Raw genomic sequence first — 19742 nt, 5'->3', positions numbered from 1 at the left:
TTCCTCTCCTTCAATCAACAGTGAACCACAAAGGTGACTGGTGAATTCCTGTGCTCTTTCCCAATGGTAGGCAAGTGCTAGATCATGAAATAGTCTTTTTTCTTTTTTTTTAAGAATCTACTGTCTAGGGTCTGAGACTGACATCCCAGGAGAATCAAGACCTGTTTCTCTGATTATTTTGGTGCATTTTAATGCAGATCTGACCTCCACAAATGTATGTGGCAGTTATAATCAGTCGAATCCTTCAGCTTCCTAGACACCTTATGTGGTGTCTGTCTTCTTACCAACCAGGAGAATAAAGTTTGGTGTTTCTCATATCCTCTTATACATGTTCTGATGGGAGTGTGGGATGAACAGGCACTTCCCACCAATAATTATGGGGCATCCAGGAATTTGAGAAGGTCAAATAATGGGACCCCAGGCTTTCCCTCAACCTACAACTGAATAGGGATAGATTTGGTTATAGTCTGTACGAAATTGGAAAAGGCAAGATCTTTAGGTGGGGATTTACTCCTTACCTGTGGAGGAGAGGGGTTTAAGGAGAACTCAGGAGAGAAAGCAAAATTACTTACTTTGTAATAGGTGTTAATCCCAGGACAGCAGGATGTAGTCCTCACATATGGGTGAAGTCACTGAACGGAGCCCTGCGCGGGAAACCTTTCTGTCAAAGTTTCTAGAAGCTTTTGACTGGCCCTGAGAGGCCACTGAGCATGCCCAGCATGCTATGATATTCTCTGCCACAGGTGTCTCTCTTCAGTCTCGTATGTAGCAAAAGCGTTAGCAAAAATAAAATAATAAAGGTATGAGGCCCAACTCCGCGGCGTGGTGGGTGGGTTCTGTGAGGACTACATCCTGCTGTCCTGGGATAACACCTATTACAAGGTAAGCAATTTTGCTTTATCCCAGGACAAGCAGGATGCTAGCCTTCACATATGGGTGAATAGCAAGCTAGAGGCTGAGTCAATTCATGGTGAAGCAACATTGAGGTATTGTTGTTGAATATGAGTCAGCCGAAGATCACAGTAGGTTGGTTGTAGAAGGAGTTGGGATTAAACTGGAATCAAGTTCTTTAAGACAGATTGTCCATAGGCTGAATCTTGACTTCCTTCCTTGTCCAAGCAGTAATGAGCTGCAAAAGTGTGAAGAGAACTCCATGTTGTGGCTTTGCATATGTCAAGGATTGGTACTGAACGATAGTGTGCTACTGAAGTTGACATTGCTCTTACTGAATGTGCCTTTACTCGACCTTGGAGAGGAAGGCCTGCTTTTTGATAGCAAAACTGTATGCAATCTGCTAGCCAATTGGACAGAGTATGTTTACCCACTGCTTTACCCGGTTTGTTTGGATCATAAGATACGAAAAGTTGAGTGGATTTTCTGTGGACTGCAGTACGGTCTATATAAAAAGCATGTGTACACTTGCAGTCCAAGGTATGCAAGGCTGTTTCTCCTGGATGGGAATGAGGCCTTGGAAAGAATATGGGTAAATTTATGGATTGATTCAAGTGGAATTCCGTAACTATTTTGGGAAGGAATTTTGGATGTGTACGGAGAACCACTTTGTCATGTAGGAACTTAGTATAGGGTAAATATGTTACAAGTGCTTGTAACTCACTAACCCTTCTAGCTGATGTAATGGCTATGAGGAAGATAGTTTTCCAAGTGAGAAATTTAAGATCACAAGAATCTATGGGTTCGAAAGGAGAGCGCATGAGTCTTGTTAATACCAAATTCAGATCCCACTCTGGGACAGGTGGTTGAATTGGTGGTTTAAGGTGAGTTAAACCTCTCATAAATCTGCTTACGAGAGGTTGTGTGGAAATAGGTGCATCTCCCATTTTGTTATGGTAAGCAGAGATTGCACTTAAGTGTACTCTTATTGAGGAAGTCTGGAGACCAGATTCCGAAAGATGGTATAAGTATTCTAGTAGAGAAGTGGTGGGGCAGGTGAAAGGATCTATGTTCTTTTCGGAGCACCACAAAGTGAATCTCTTCCATTTAGAAGAATAGTTCTTTCGTGTGGAAGGTTTACGTGAAGCTATAAGCACTTGAGATATATGAGATGAAAGATTGAGTGGTTGCAAGATCAAGCTTTCAACATCCATGCTGTCATGGATAGGGATTGAAGGTTGGGATGGCGCAACCGACCTTGATCCTGAGTTATGAGAGTGGGAGCTACTCCCAGACGAATTGGATCCCTGACTGAGAGGTCTAGCAGTGTGGGGAACCATACTTGTCAAGGCCAGTATGGGGCTATGAGTATCATGGACCCTTTGTCCTGTTGTAACTTCACTAGAGTTTTGGTTATGAGTGGTATCGGAGGATATGCGTATAGTAGGCCTGAGCTCCAAGGGTGAGCGAAGGCGTCCCTGGCTGGCTGATTCTTCTGTTTGTGAAGAGAACAGAATCTGTCCACTTTGTGATTCAGATGTAACGCAAAGAGGTCTATTGTTGGTTGTCCCCAACGCTGAAATATTCTGGTCGCTACTGCAGGATCCAGGGACCATTCGTGTGGTTGGAATTGACGACTGAGTCGATCCGCTACTACATTGTGAATGCCTGCCAGATAAGTGGCTCATAGGAACATTGAGTGATTCAGGGCCCAGCCCCAAATTTGTGCAGCTTCTAGACAAAGGAGGTACGAGCCCGTACCGCCCTGTTTGTTTATGTACCACATGGCTACTGTGTTGTCTGTTTGGATTAGAACAGTCTTGTGTGAAAGGCAGTCCTTGAACGCATGCAGCGCATAACGTATAGCTCGAAGTTCCAGAAAATTGATTTGATATGTTGCTTCGAGTTTTGTCCAAGTCCCTTGAGTGTGGAGATTATCTACATGAGCTCCCCATCCCAAGGTGGATGCATCTGTAGTTAAAGTAATCTCTGGGACTGGTAGTTGGAAAGGTAGGCCTTTGCACAGGTTGTCTTTGTTGGTCCACCAAAGTAGAGATGATCTTAGTTGGTGGGTCACTTGAATTGGATAATGAAGTGGTTGAATGGCTTGAATCCATTGTGATCTTAAAGTCCATTGGGCAACTCGCATGGCAAGCTTTGCCATTGGTGTAACGTGAACTGTGGAGGCCATATGACCTAGCAGTTTCAGAAACTGATGGGCTGTGGTTTGTGTCTGTAAGGAAATGGAGTTTGCTAGTAGAATGAGGGCATCTGCACGATCTATAGGTAGAATAGCCTTTACTAGATCTGTGTTCAACTCTGCTCCTATAAAGTGAAGCAGATGAGTTGGAGTGAGATGGGATTTTTGATAATTGATGAGAAATCCCATGGAGTGAAGTAGAGCAATTGTTCGAGTGAGAGAAGTTATTGCTCCTTGTTGAGATGGACTCCTTATGAGCCAGTCGTCTAGATGGGAAAACATGGACACCTTCTTTGTGCAAGTGTCCTGCTATGACCGCTAGACATTTGGTGAAGACTCTGGGAGCAGATGCCAGTCCAAATGGTAGAACTCTGTATTGGTAATGTTGATGGTGTACCGTGAAGCACAGGAACTTGCAATGAGGAGGGTATATTGGAATGTGAGCATAAGCATCTTGAAGATCCAGAGAACAAAGCCAATCTCTTGCTTGAAGAAGTGGAAGCATGGTGCCTAAAGACACCATCCTGAATTTTTCTTTCTTCAGAAATTTGTTGAGATTTCTGGTTTTCTTTAGAATGAGGAAGTATCGGGAGTAGAATCCTCTGCCCTGCTGTGTCCGGGGCACTGGTTGTATGGCCCTGGATCTCAGAAGGGTGGATAATTCTGCTTGTAATTGATGTAGTTGAGAATTTTGTTGTGGGCAGGAAGCTGGAGGAAATTCTGGAGGAATTGTGGTGAAATTTAGTTTGTAGCCTCGAGAGACTATGGAAAGTACCCATTGATCTGATGTTATGTTTTGCCAATTTGTGTGAAAATGAGATATTCTTCCTCCCACTGGTAGATTTGGCTTGGGATTGTAAGGTTGGGTCTTGTTCTCTGGTCTTTGCTTCAAAAGCCTGTTGCAGGGCCTGTCTGTGCAGGAGGTTGTGGACGAGCAGGCCTGGATTGTCTGGCCTGGGAGCGTTGTGTAGGTCTACTGGATCTACCCCTAGAAGTGTGTGGGTAGTATCTGCGTGGCCTGTAATAGGAACGTCTCATATCTCTTCGTGGAGGACGACGAGAAGACTGAGTAGCAGGCTCTTGAGGGGTTTGAGACAGCTGACGTAGAGTCTCAGTGTGGTCCTTAAGCTGTTGTTCAGCTTCTTGAATTTTGTCCCCAAACAGATTGTCACCAAGACAGGGCAGGTCCACAAGTTTGTCTTGTACCTCAGTTCTGAGGTCAGATGCTTTGAGCCAGGCCAATCTGCGAGCAGCGATTCCAGCTGCTGCTGTCCTGGAAGCAGTCTCAAAATTATCATAGACTGCTCTCACCTCATGTTTGCCTGCTTCCAGTCCCTTTGATATTACAGCTTGTGCAGGCTCCTGGAACTGGGTAGGTAAGGAGGTTATAAACTCTTCCATCTGCTTCCAGAGGTTCCTCTGGTATTGAGTGATGTAGAGTTGATACGCAGAAATTTTGGCGCTCAACATGGAACTCTGGTAGACTTTCTTACCTAGTGTATCCAGGAATCTGTGTTCTCTACCTGGTGGGATGGATGAGTGTGGACACACACGTTTAGATTTTTTCTGTGCTGACTCCACAACTACAGACTGGTGTGGTAATTGCTGTTTGTGGTAGCCTGGAGCTGGTTGGACTATGTAGGTAGTGTGGACACTGCCAACAAAGGTAGGGGGGGGGGGGGGTTAGATAGGGCCGGGGGTGGGTTAGGTAGGGGAAGATGAGGGGAAGGTGAGGGGAGGCGGAAGGAAAGTTCCCTCCGAGGCCGCTCCGATTTCAGAGCGGCCTCGGAGGGAACAGGCAGCGCGCGCTGGGCTCGGCGCACGCAGGTTGCACATATGTGCACCCTCTTGCACGCGCCGACCCCGGATTTTATAAGATATGCGCGGCTACGCGCGTATCTTATAAAATCCAGCGTACTTTTGTTCGCGCCTGGTGCACGAACAAAAGTACGCCCGCGCGTACATTTATAAAATCTACCCCTAAGTGTATAACATGCATGAACATTGTTTAAAAATACAATCTTAGAAGCGCAGTCCAGAAGTATTCCACGCATTACAAAAGGTGGAAGGAAGGAAAATGATTACCCGCGTGGTTAAAAGGTGAGGTGAAAGTGGCTATTTTAGCCAAAAAAAAATATCCTTCCAAAATTTGAAGAAGGATCCATCTGAAGAAAATAGGAAAAAGCATAAGCATTGTCAAGTTAAGTATAAAACATTGATAAGGTAGGCTAAGAGAGAATTTGAAATGAAGTTGGCAAAAACTCGTAATAAAAACGTTTTAAAATATATCCGAAGCAAGAAACCTAAGAGGGAGTCGGTTGGAGCGTTAGATGACTGAGGGATTAAAGGGGCTCCTAGGGAAGATAAGGCCATTGCAGAAAGGCTAAATTAATTCTTTGCTTCTGTGTTTACTAATGAGGATGTTGAGGAGATACCAGTTCCGGAGATGGTTTTCTGGGGTGATGAGTCAGATGAACTGAACCAAATCACTGTGAACCTGGAAGATGTAGTAGGTCAGATTGACAAACTAAAGAGTAGCAAATCATCTGGACCAGATTTTATGCACCCCAGGGTTATGAAGGAACCCAGAAATGAAATTTCAGATCTATTAGTAACCTATCATTAAAATCATCCATTGTACCTGACTACTTGAGAGTGGCCAATGTAACCCCAATATTTTAAAAGGGCTCCAGGGGTGATCCGGGAAACTATAGACCAGTGAGTCTGACTTCAGTGCCGGGAAAAATAGTGGAAACTATTCTCAAGATCAAAATCACAGAGCATATAGAAAGACATAGTTTAATGGAACACAGTCAGCATGGATTTACCTAAGGGAAGTCTTGCCTCACAAATCTGCTTCATTTTTTTGAAGGGGTTAAACATGTGAATAATGTTGAACTGGTAGATGTAATGTATTTGGATTTTCAGAAGGCATTTGACAAAGTCCCTCATGATAGGCTTCTAAGAAAACTAAAAAGTCATGGGATACGAGGCGATGTCCTTTCGTGGATTACAAACTAGTTAAAAGACAGGAAACAGAGTAGGATTAAATGGACAATTTTCTCAGTAGAATAGGGTAAACAGTGGAGTGCCTCAGGGATCTGTACTTGGACCAGTGCTTTTCAATATAATCATAAATGATCTGGAAAGGAATATGACAAGTGAGGTTATCAAATCTACAGATGAAACAAAATTATTCAGAGTAGTTAAATCACAAGCGGACTGTGATAAATTGCAGGAGGACCTTGCAAGACTTGAAGATTGGGCATCCAAATGGCAGATGAAATTTAATATGGACGTTCAAGGTGTTGCATATAGGGAAAAATAATCCATGCGGTAGTTACACAATGTTAGGTTCCATATTAGGAGCTACCACCCAGGAAAAGGATCTAGGTGTCATCGTAGATAATATGTTGCAATTCTCTGCTCACTGTTCAGCGGCAGGTTAGAAAGCAAATAGAATGCTAGGAATTATTAGGAAAGGAATGGAGAATAGAGAATATCATAATGCCTCTGTATGGCCCCATGGTATTACCAGATCTTGAGTATTGTGTGCAATTCTGGTCACTGTATCACAAAAAAGATATAACAGAATTAGAAACGGTAAAGAGAAGGGAGACCAAAATGATTAAACAGATGGAATGATTCCCCTATGAGAAAAGGCTAAGGAGGTTAAGGCTCTTCAGCTTGGAGAAAAGATGGCTGAGGGAAATATGATAGAAATCTATAAAATTATGTTGGACAAATCAGTTCCTCACTCTTTCAAAAAGTACAAAGACTAGGGGGCATGCAATGAAGTGATTAAGTAGTGCAAATTACTATGTTTTCACGTGGCCCTGTTAAAGCCATACATCAGGAACACGGAAGCAAGACTTTAGAGCTGAATATATCACAGGAACAAGGTCAAATGAGCAGAGGTTCCAGAGGACACATCCCAGAAGTCTGGTGTACCAGCAAAGGTGCGCCTCTGTTGCTATCCTTATATACTATCACCAATCAGGGCACACCCTATGCTGAACCACTGGGACCTTCCAATGGCAGATCTAACCACCTGGAAACCATAGGGTAAATATCCCCTGGCCTTTCCCTGAATATCAGGGAGTTTGCCCAGGTAGCACTAAATGACCCTTGCTGGCCTCAAGGCTGGAGAGGCACCTCCTCTTGAGGCACACTCTTCCACTCTTGTTGGCTACCTGGTCTACCATAGAAGCAGCAGCTATCCTCTCGCCCCCACCACCCATCTCCTAAACACACCATTTCCATGACTGCACCCAGACCGTACTGGCCCCGACAGATCCCAGATCCCCTATCATTATAAAACCCAGTATTATGGACGAGCTATGGGGATGTCAGCCCCACAACGGACCTTCTTTTAAAGTAAAAGTCATATTTGTGGCAAATTCTACAGCAAAAAGTCCAAAGAGGATTCAAGGCAATCTGCCACAAAGCCTCAAATTCACCCTCACTGGTGCCTTGGGCTGCTGCTATTTACAGAAAGCTTTCTGATTGCTGCTCTGCTTTCCATATTCTCCTGATCCCATAAAGAAAAGCCGCAGCAAAGGGCTACCCCCTACTCGCAGGCATGCAACATCTCCAAACAGATAGACTGCCATAAATCTGGCACTACATGATGGGCATCACATAGAGATCAAGCCAAGTTGTCTTGCATTGCACAGAATGATAAATCAGCACCAGTGGGTGTAGATTTTATAACATGCACATGCAGCTGCGCGCATGTTATAAAATCCGGGGTCAGCGCGCTCAAGGGGGTGCACACTTGTGCACCTTGCACCCGCCGAGCCCTAGGGGAGCCCCGATGGCTTTCCCCGTTCCCTCTGAGGCCGCTCCGAAATCGGAGCGACCTCGGAGGGAACTTTCCTTCCGCCCCCCCCCCCCCCCCACCTTCCCCTCCCTTCCCCTATCTAACCTGCCCCCAGCCATACCTAAATCCCCCCTACCTTTATTTTTTTTATTTACACCTCTGGCCACGCCCACTCCCCGCCCATTTTTTTCAAGCCCCGGGACTTACATGCGTCCCGGGGCTTGCGTGCATCACCAGGCCTATGCAAAATAGGCTCGGTGAGCGCAGGAGCGGGTTTTCGCAGTTGCGTGCTTAACCCTTTTAAAATCTGCCCCAGTGTGTATTACATTATTGATGGTGTGTGAAAACTGTTGCCTTTTTTGACATATGCTAAGCGGTATAAGTTGAACTCATTGATCACACTGAAAAGCCTATAGGATTGAAAAGAAAGTACTTCTGTTTAGCAGGTGTAGAAGTGGATGCTGAGGCTGGCCCGGGAATACCTCAGAAATGGCAAGAAAAGGATACTGGCACACAGAGGACATCTAAGTATCACCTACCATGGTATAGTACTGGAAACGCTTCTTGCTGGACTTCCGACGTCTTCCTCCCTGGAAAGATCTCGTTTGCTACTGGGCAATAGTAAGGAAGAAATTGTTATGACTGTTTTAAATTCAATAAAAAATGGCAGCAGAGAGTCACGAGGTGAGTGCCCCCTTTAACATGAATATGGCAGCCCAGTAGGAGTCTTTGAAGGACTACTAACCTGTAAATCACCCTCCATTGATCCATAATCACCTTTCATTTACCCAAATTGGGTGCTTCTCACCCCAAATCACTCACTCAACTAATTCCTGTGCTAGTCACTCAAAATCATCTTCCACTTTGGGAGATATCGGCCTGCAACTCAGCTAGGCCCTAACTCAGACTGTAGGTTTTGCACCTCCTCCACCTGCTGGAGACAGAAGAATACTGCCAGACTGTAGGTGGCACCATCCTAGATAAGGCAGAGTTTTGTTGCTAAACTTGTGTCTCCATCTGCTAGAGGGGGTGCAAAACCCAGGAATCTGGACTGATCCGGGTACGTTCAGGGAAATATGTCTCAATACATTCTTGTCTGGACCCAGCTATATTCAGTTATAAAAGTTTGCAAATATCACTTGACAGCACCAGGATGGCTGCAGCCTGTCTCAACCAAGACATGTTTCCTTAAAACGAAACCATGTTTAGTGTAAACTACAGCTATGCTTTCTAGTAAACACCCTACTTACAACTTCTCCTTTCACTATAAAGCCACATATTTGTCCTTTGGTCTCTCCTTGTGGGCCAGTTCACCTGCCTCTCACCTCTCCACACTCCAGTGTCACGGTATCCTCTGAGCTCTTCGTTCTGTCCCCAGGAACCAGGCTTTCTGAAACAGCATGAGAGGGAAGAGGCAAAGCCCTCAAACACTGCCTACCAGAGCAAGGAAGACAGATACACAAGAACTACTCACAGGAATTGTCATATGCCAACAAGAGATTTCAGGGAGAAGGGCAGGAAGATGTCTTGCCAGTGTTGTACTGCCAACTCCAGTAAACTTTATTGGTTGTGTTACGATAAGGTGGATGCTAAGGTAACCCTCGGAGGTCAATATTCAAAGGGCTTGTCCAAGTAACTTCAAGTTACCCAGACAAAACCCAAGAATTGAGTTTTTCCCCCCATCACTATCTGGCTACAGTTTATTCAGGTAACTCATTACCTACACAACATGTATCCAGATAAAAAGAGGAGGTGATGGAGACATTCCTGGAATGTGATTACAATTTAGTCAGCAAGTGCTGATATTCAGCGCTACACAGTTAAAAGTTAGCTGAGTAAGTCTGGTTGGAATAATATCTGTCCCAAAGTTAACTGGATAACTTTATCCAGGTATCTTTAACAGGGTATGGTCAGCGAAACACTTATCCAACTATGCTCCACTGAATATCGGGTAACATTTTCTTGCTCATTGGCTTGCTAAATATCGACTCCTCAGGTTTTAATTCATTTACAGTGGTGCTTTTCGACAACAACTTTTAGTTTTGAGGTTTGTGGCATAGCATGGTAGTAATACAAAATATATAGGGAATGGCAGGGCTGGTTAGCTAAAATATTTGCCACTGTACCTGCAAGGCATAACTATCACCCAAAAGAACCATTGTGTAGACAACATGATTCATTTTTTTCCATGTATTCAAATGATAATGTCACTGGGGATGTCAAACCACAATGTCATCATCAACTTAAGACACAATTGGTTGATTTGTGCTGTTGAAAGAGAAAAATCTCCATGTGCCCTAGTCCTGGAAGCCTTCTCAGTTTCTTGCAAGTCATATGACTGCAGGATCCCACTGCCATGACCCATACACACTTAGCCAGCAGAAAAAGAGGACTCTGCTCTCACCAGTGTTGTCTGATTCAGATGTCCAATTTTTATTCAGAATCTGGAGAACAGAACAAGAAATCCCATAAACATTCAAACCATTGTATATTTCTTTGCTGATTTAAATCTTTCCTTATTTATTTATTCACACATTTTATATATCGTTATTCTGCTCCCTTCCTTCTTTTACTGCCCTTGATAGAATCAGCATACATTCCCTGAGCACTCACAGATAGGTCAGTGGTCCCTTCTGAATTATCTGCAGACTGACTGAGAAGATACTGAAGCCTTCGCTCACTGCTCAGTTGCTGGGAGAGAAGTTTGGCCAGATGTTTTCGCTTCACAGAACCCAGCAGAATCTTGGAGTCTGGAGTTGAAGCATGAAAGGAAGAACAACCTTAAAGTAATGATCTTATGTAAAAATAAACAGGTAGGTCAGTAAATGAAAATGGGCAAAGACAAAAAAGATACAACTGTGCATCCAATCATTTATCCAGTTAATCCATCTGTTCAGTGTGCATCCAATCCACCTATCAGTTGGTACAAGTTATTCATTTATTATTTATTTATTTATAAAATGTATATACCGCTCCTCCAAACAGTTGCTAGAATAACACATTCAATAAAAAGTGAAACAGTCAGCATAGACACTTAATATAATCAATATCAGTTAAAAGCATCCTGCAACAATATGGTTTTAAGATCCTTTCTACATTTCTTTTTAACATCCTGTTGCCAGAGGATGTTGTTAGTGCAGTTAGTGTAGCTGGGTTCAAAAAAGGTTTGGATAAGTTCTTGGAGAAGTCCATCAATGGCTATTAATCAAGTTTACTTAGGGAATAGCCACTGCTATTAATTGCATCAGTAGCATGGGATCTTCTTAGTGTTTGGGTAATTGCCAGGTTCTTGTGGCCTGGTTTTGGCCTCTGTTGGAAACAGGATGCTGGGCTTGATGGACCCTTGGTCTGACCCAGCATGGCAATTTCTTATGTTCTTATGTTCTCCTTCCTCAGGTACACAGGCAGAGCATTCCACATTACGGGAGCAGCATAAGAGAAGGCTCTTCTACGGATTAATTTCGAATAAAAGTCCCAATTTGAGGGTAATGCTAGCATTTCTGTTCCTTCAGATCTCAAGGAATGCTCTGGTATATACTGCTGCAATTTATTTCCCAAGATACACTGATTATCAAAATATAGTAACTTGTGTCCGGTCACTAACAATTTAAATCGTGACTAAAACGACCAGGAGCCAGTGGAGATCACGCAACACTGGTGAAATATGGTCATACCTACTGACTCCACTGATAATCCTTGCTGCAGCATGCTGTGCCAGCTGTAACACCTTCAAAACTTTATCTGATAAATCAATAAGCAAGCTATTGCAATAGTCAATATGACTCAGTAGTAAAGCTTGCAACACTTCTGAAAAAATCAGCTGGTAAAAATGCTTTCAATGGTTTCACCAGTTTAAGTTTTTAAAATGCAAGTTTTGTAACATTCTTCACACGGGGTATCATGGTTAATTTAAAATCTATACACCCAGGCTATGGACTTCCGTCAGTATAGGCAAAAAACCCCATCAAGAACAATCCGTAGGCCCTCCGGTAGGAGTGATTTACCCACCCATAATAACTTTGTCTTGGCAACATTCAAAGCAAAGCCCTTTTCCCCCAACCAGATCTTATTATTATTATTCATACAATTATAAAAATGAGACACTGAAAAATTACCCTTACAACAAGGAAAAAACAGTTTAACATCATCAGCATAGATGAAATAGGATAGCCCTAGTTCTTAAAAAAATGGACCAATTGATGACATATAAAGGAAAATTGGTTCTTACCTGCTAATTTTCGTTCCTGTAATACCTTGGATCAGTCCAGACTCCTGGGTTTATGCATCCATGTCAGCAGATGGAGAAAGTTTCACTGACACTGCTTAATAACCCCTAGTGCCACCTGCAGTTCCTCAGTATTGAACTGTACCCAAGCAATAGAACAAAACAACTGAAAAAAACCAACAAATCAAAACTTTCTTAAACTATATTACAAAAATGGTTATCCATAAAAAAAGAACAGCTGAATGGGTGACTCTCCACCTCCTGAAATCAGGCGGGTTTGGGACTGATCTGTGGTACTACAGGAACAAAAATTAGCAAGTAAGAACCAATTTTCCTTTCCCTGTATGTACCTGGATCAGTCCAGACTCCTGGGATGTACCAAAGCCCCCTAGTTAGGGTGGGACCTAGAGAGTCCCGCTCTCAGAACACTCTCGCCAAAAGAAGGAGAACCTGAATCTCCACATCCAAATGATAGTGTCTCGCAAAGGTATGTAGCGACTTCCAAGTCGCTGCCCTGCAAAAATCCTGAGGAGACACCAATTGCGCCTCCACCCAAGAGGCCACCAGCAAATGCGTAGAATGAGCCCGCAAGCCCTCCAGAATCGCCTCTTTCAACCAACGCGCAATAGTAGCCTTGGAAGCTTTGAAACCGCACCACTCCACAAAACTAAAAAGTGGTTGGACCTCCTGAAATCATTCGTCACCTCGAGATAGTGCAATAGAGCTCCCTGAACATCTAACTGCTTGAGCTCCTTCGTATGTGGAGCGGATGCATCTACCATTGGAAAGGCTGGAAGCTCCACAGTTTGATTCACATGAAATGTGGAAACCACTTTTGGCAAAAAAGAAGGCACTGTCCTCAAAGAAACCCCTGAATTCAAAATTTGAAGGAAGGGGTCCCGACAGGACTAAGCTTGCAACTCTGAAATCCTTCTAGCCAAGCATATAGCCACAAGAAAAAACACTTTGAGAGACAAGTCCTTCAGTGTCGCTCTCCGCAGAGGCTCAAAAGGTGCCGTACACAAACCTCAAAGGACCAGATTAAGGTTCCAGGATGGACAAACTCTTCTGATCGGAGGACGCAACTCTTCATGGTGCTGCATATGGACAGCAGGACGGTCCACAATCCACTGTCATTCCTGACCTACCTTCAGAATCCACCAACGGGAACTGTCTCAGGTTGGAGACCTTCAGCAGAATGCGGATGTCTTTGTATTTGAAACCCTTCACCAAGTATTTCAGGTCAGTGACCATGAAGTCTTCAGCATAGATATCATGAGCTCTGGGGGGGGGGGGGAAAAAGCATATGGGACAATAATCAGACTGCCTGCATTGCTGCAAATTCCACAGGTACATTTTTTTTTTTGAAATGTATATTTAACTGAGAATTTTCATCTGTAATTACATAGCTTTGTAAGCTTCAACACATTGTAGTGGACATATGTTATCCCTGTAAATCACTCTACCTACACGTCTTACAATTTTCTCCAATAGTATTATTAGCCTTTTATTTCCTCCCTTGTCACACTCCCTAAGCAGTGGCTTTGCTCTCTCGATTTTCCAGTGGTCATAAGTATCCCATACTGTGCGGAAAGCAGGTAGAAGATCTCTTCTTAAAGCCCTAAGCTGCTCCCTGCTGTACATATGTTCTAGCTTGGTGAGCAATCAATTACTTCTAGATGCTGTTAGTTGTTTCCACTGCCTCGCCACTTCACATCTAGCTGCTAGCAAAATAAATGAAATCCCACACAGGTACTTTTTACCTGCAGGGTTTGCATCAATAAAGCTCAATTATGCAGGTAGTTTTGCTTTGATTATTGCCCCTGTAAAAATTACCTGCAGAAGTTTGTGCCTTCCTTTTCTGAGGGTAATTTTTTCATCAGAAACAATGTGTGTGGTTTTGATTATACAAACCCAAAGGCGTTGTTGCGTAATCCGTTTTCTAACTACCTGTCTCTGTAGGCAAAACTGCACAAAGTGGTTAATTTTGTCCACATTGGGCAAAATTAAACTCCCCCAAAGGTAGAATGCTTTTTCACCTGCAAAAATGGCTTTGAAACTTGCCCTCCTAATGCACTGTAAGCAACCATTACTACACTTGATCTTAGCCAAAAAGTCAATTGTTAAAGAAGATACCTCTACTACTTTTTTTTTTTTTTTAAGAGAAAATAGGGGAAAAAAAGGATGATTTTGCTTGGATTCTTATTTGGGCGTCAGAGAGGAATTTCTCTCTGGGGCAAATGATTGTCAGGTTATGCCCAAATTTATTATCCTCCACTAGATAATTAACAATAACAATAATAATAGGGCTGATATTCAAAAAAAAGCAGAACTCCTACATGTAATCCCTAAATTTATGATTATTATTTATTTGCCTGGATTTTGGCCCCCAAATTAAGTGCTCAGTTCTGAAAGTCAGTGCTAAGCTCCTAACTTTGTTACCAAGCCTAACTCTGCCCCTGTAGCAACCTACTGTTTAGGCTCCTAAATTTAGGAGCATAATGAAACTGGAAGCCTAAACTTAGGAACTCAGCACTAGGAATTCAAAAAGGCCAATTTAGAAGCCTAAGTCCAAAGGTTAGGATCATAAACACTTTGGGCCTGATACTGAAAGCACGTTTGGCGCTAGGTAGCTGGATAAGTAGGGCTTCTTCGATTATCTAGTGGTCACCGAATATCTGGATAAAATTTGGGTGGGCTGTGGGCGATATAACCTCGATATAACTTATCCGGCTAAGTAGAGACTTCTACACGGATATTCACCAGCATAGCCGTGCCGCTGAATATTCCTTGTAACTTAGCCGGATAAGTTATATCTGGGCAGCTTTCAATGTCTGGGACTGCCTACCTACAGCCTAGTTACCATCTCCTGCTGTGCCACATCTGCCTCTGAGCTCCCTTCCATCTTTGGAGCATCTGCCTGCATTGCAAACGAGCCGGAACATCTCCCTTCTTGTACCCAGTGGGACTAAAGCTTGCCTCCTCCCCGACGTCATCTGAGGGGCCGGGTTCTAGGGAGAGGCCCAGATGCTGAAGGAGCGCACACAAAGAGTCTACCTCTTTGTGCACCATGTGCTATTGAGTGCTACCTAAGTGCTTGTTGACATCTGAGCCACAGTTTATATCTTGCTACGACAGACAAGTCTATTCCTGTCATTTGGGGGTTGGGGCCGTTATGCTGGGATTAAGTCCAAACATTTTAGACCATTAAGAATTTTGTCTGTTCTCAACAAGGTTCATGGTTATTTGTGTTCGCTTTCTAGTTCTTTTTTGGTGTATCTCATTAATATTTAGGCTATTAGAAAAAAAGATTCTCATAATAACTGATTTAATTAGTAGAACTAAAGGGTCTGTATAACCAAATCTTGGCTCCTTGAAACTGATACACTACTTCTTAATCAGCTTCATTTATATTATCATTGAACCTTTTCATGTCCATGCCCTTTGAGAAGGGGATTATTTTAATTATGACCAAAATTATTCATGAGTTAAATTCAGTTCAATTAGATGCTTTCCCCAATCTTGAAGCCCTCACTCTTGCAAATTCTGAATGGAAGGTGTGTGTAGTTTATTCCCCTCTGACATTATTAAATAGTTATCCATCAGCTTTGGTTGTCATGCTAGCGTCTTTTAATGCAGAACTGAAAGATTTTCTGTTTTTAGGAGATTTTAATCTCCTTTTTTATGTATTTCCTCGCTCTGAAAGTTTTGATATAGTTTTAATCTCGATGATTTCTTTGGAGTGGGTGCAGATAACAAATCAACCCACCCATTCACACAGACACACTTTGGATTTGGTATTTGTCGGAATTAACTCCACCCATTCTGTGAGAGTGTACCTTGGCCTGACCATTATCAAATTAATGTACAGGATATCCTCAGAAAGACCAAACTGGACAGTCCTGTCTCCAAATTTAAAATATGTAAACATAATCAAATTGAAATTGACTCCCTTCGAGAAATACGGATTCCAAAATCTAGGATATAACTCCGACCAATATGGAAGAAGCCGTAATTTTTTTTTAGAGGCAATCTCTTGAAGAAGCCCTTGACAAAATAGCCCCTTTGAAGAATAGGCTTGTGAATAGACAAAATAGAGCTCCATGGTTTGGCCTCAAAATTATTAATCTTAAAAAGCAACTTATAGAATGTAATGTTACTATTTTGTCTGCTGTGCAGCCTCATCGTACCCCGATTTTGACTACTATAACACCTCCCCATCTGCAAAGGCCTCCAGTGAGCTCTTTTCAGAGCTATCAGAGCCATCTCCTCAATGGCCTCTTGACTCAGCTTAATCTCCAGCCTTTCCAAGCTCTTCTTCACTGCCTGCATCACACCCAAGCTCCAGCCCTATGTAACCCAGCCCTGCCATTGTATCCTTGCCTCTTCATGGAGACACCCTTGCTCTCTGACCTAGCCACTCTTGCATTGTGCCTTGCTTATAGCCTTCAGGACTTCTTGCTCCTTGGCTTGCCTTGTGGCCTTCGGGCCTGCTCTAGCTTTGTACCTTGCTTTGTGGCCCTCTAGGCTTCTGCTCCTGTTCAATACCTTGCCTTTGAGACTTTCGGGCCTAATTCTGTCTTGTATCCTGCCTTGTGGCCTATCCAGGCCTTCCTATAACCTAGTGGCCTATGGGCCTCCAGCCTTGTTGCCTTTGGGCTTCTGAGTTCTCTGTTACTCATCTACCTTTTTAGTCCTTGTCCAGTCCTGTCCTTGTCTGTCTGGTCTTGTCCTGTCCTGCCCTGCCCAGTTCTCAGCCTGTACCAAACTTGCCCTGTCCAGCCTTTACTAAGTCTTGCCTTGTCTAACCTGTAACACACCTTGCTGGAGCCTGTCCTACCAATCCAGCTTGCCTCACCATGTGTACTGCTGCCGCAAAGACCTACTGGCCCCCAGAACCCAAGGGCTCAACCTGCTTGGGAGAGGGATGGCTAGGCGGAAGACCGGCCCTTGTCTAGACCAATATTCTGCCTTGTCGTCCTGTACAGCTCCAGGGGTGATGTACCCCCGAGTACAGAAATCCTGACATGTAGTTGTCGAAAAACCAAATTGGACATTGATCAAGAATCTTAGCTCTCTAAACTTGGGGACCACCAGTCTAAAGCTGAATTGAAGAAACATTGTTTCTTAGCTAGTCAGATCCAGTCTGCCCTAAATCAGTCACGTGAACTATTTTATATAGTAAAGACATTAACTTCTTCTGTTAATAAGAACTCTCAGACTAATTTAAATTCTCAAAGGTTTGGTTATTTCTTTAAATAAAAAACTGATAAAATTTCTTCTTTGTTTCTGAATACGCCGGTACGCAATCATTATGAGTAAAACTGAAATTCTTTACTTAGCTATGTAACCAATGCAAGATGTGCCCAGGACTGACAGGGCACAGATCCCAATCATTACACAGATATGTAACCTTGAGGTCACTATGGACTCTTCCTAGTCTCTGAAGTCTAACATCAGTAAGGTGGTAAAAGGCCTTATTACTAGCTTCATATGCTGCAAAGACTGCATTATCTTAATAAAATTACCTTAAAACTGTTGTCTATTCTTTAGTAATGTCTTCTCTAGACTATTGCAATGCCTTGCATCTTAGCCTTCCATGCTACCATAATAGCTCTACAGAATGTTCAAAATTCGGCAGCTAGATGTGTGTCCGGGACTCCAATCTGCCAACACATTACTCCGATTTTAATGGATTATCTGGATATCATTTAAGTGGCGGATTAAATTTAAAATTCTGATGATGGTTTTTAAAGGTCTTAATGACCTTGTAACCTCCAGTTTTAATGATTCCCTTAACTTTTATCATTCATCTAGGCCTTTGAGATCAGCTTCACCAAGTCTATTGGATGTTCCCACACGTAGCGTAGTCAGACTGGATGAATCTCATGGACAGTTATTCTATGTACAAAAGCCTAAATTGTGGAACTCCTTGCCTCGGCCTATAAAAGAGAATTCAGTTTTAAAGTTCAGAAAGATAGTTAAGGGTTTCTTGTTTCAACAAGCTTTTAACTAATAATATTTTGTGGGCATAAGGGATTTTATTGGGCATAATGTAAATTTTATGGTTTACTGAATAAGCTTTTTTTGATTTGGCAGATGAGGATTACTGGCTGGGAATTAATGTGAACCAAAGCTTTTTTTCAACCAGCTTTTAACTAATTGTATTTTATAGGCATGAGGAATATTAAAGGGCTTAAGGTAAATTTCATATTGAGTGACTTACTGGATTGGATTTATGATTTGATAGATGACTGTCATTGGCTGGGACCTAACGTTTGTAAAATTAGATGAGCAGAGTTTTTGTATTTTATTGAATTTATATTCAATATCGTATCTGTTTTATGATTTTACCTATTTTAATGTTTGATATGTCTATTTTATTGCTTTTATGTTTTCGAATGATTTTTATGAATGTGATCTTGGAAACCACTTAGAAATTCTGATAAGCAATACACAAATGTTATATAAATAAATATTGACCCCACAGTACCTGAATGCGATACACTTTGAAGTGTCTGAAAGGGGGAATATAAAAATAAATAAACAAACAAACTGTGGTCTCTTTGTTGGTGACTATGCATGGAAGAAAAACTTGCAGGTGAGTTTAGTTGTAAAAGCTCCACACAAAACCCACAAAGCAGAAGTCAACAGCTCTCTCACCTAGTTTTGCCCACGGTGAGTTTTGGGAGATATGGCAATTTCTTAACAATGACAATTCCGTCAAAGAAGGATGGCTGTGACCGCTGGCTGATCGCATTGGCTATCAACACTGCGATGAGGACAGGAAGAATGTGAGACATCTGACCAGTGAGCTCAAACACCAGCACGGCTGTGGAGATAGTGTGGGTCACGGCGCCTGAGTAGGCAGCTGCACCTGGCAGGAGAAGAGCCGGAGAACCTCAGATGTGCATATCTATATATACAGACACAAAGATAGGAAGACTGAGCGCTGATCTATAGACAGGGCGACAAACAGAGGGGTTCAAATGGATAATCTTTAGTCTATAGATAGATGGACAAGGGAGTCAGAGGCCAAATGAGGCTGCTGCTATTTCTGTGGTGTCCTGCCTTTTGCCACAACACAGCCCAGTCTCTGCTGTCCTGCAGTATGTTTAGAGATGGGAACTACAAGTACAAGAATGGGCTCGCATCTCATACCAACATAGAGTTAGGTTGTTGATACTGTAGTGGCATTAAGAGCCTGGACTTGGGTTTGACCAACAGACCCAAATGAGGAAATCAACAGTTAAAGTCTCCAGGCATACTTTAACACTGTCCTTAATTAATTGGCCTTGTAAACATAAGGGGGGGGTCAATATTCAAAATTTAGCCAGATATCTAAGTTAGCTGTAAATACTTATCTGGCTAACTTAGATGGGATATTTAGTTGCATGGCTATATAGCTGAATATCCCTGTATTTGGTGCAACTTAGCCGGATAAGTCATATCTGCTATTGAGCACGTCTAACCTAGACTGATAACTTATCTGGCTAAGTAGTGCCACCCCATTATGCCCATTGCCCGCCCACAAGTTATCTGGCTAAGTCCTTAGCCATAGTACATCACATAGTACATGGACAGTGATGGCAGGTGAGAATCAA

General features: G+C 42.7%; 1 protein-coding gene across 1 annotated transcript in view; it reads right to left on the bottom strand.

Annotated features, from left to right (window-relative positions):
• The window catches only part of LOC115077467 (chloride channel protein ClC-Kb-like), a 99460-nt gene that overhangs the window by 24646 nt on the left and 55072 nt on the right, over window positions 1–19742 (bottom strand). Inside the window, 6 exon segments of the mRNA XM_029579760.1 lie at window positions 8453–8521; window positions 9239–9303; window positions 10318–10357; window positions 10527–10663; window positions 13287–13420; window positions 18802–19015. Of these exon segments, the coding sequence (XP_029435620.1) occupies window positions 8453–8521; window positions 9239–9303; window positions 10318–10357; window positions 10527–10663; window positions 13287–13420; window positions 18802–19015 (659 nt within the window).

This window comes from Rhinatrema bivittatum, chromosome 16, assembly GCF_901001135.1.
Source record: "Rhinatrema bivittatum chromosome 16, aRhiBiv1.1, whole genome shotgun sequence".
Taxonomy (NCBI): Eukaryota; Metazoa; Chordata; class Amphibia; order Gymnophiona; family Rhinatrematidae; genus Rhinatrema; species Rhinatrema bivittatum.
The sequence above is the reverse complement of the archived record's forward strand: the minus strand, read 5'-3'. Positions and strand labels throughout refer to the sequence as shown.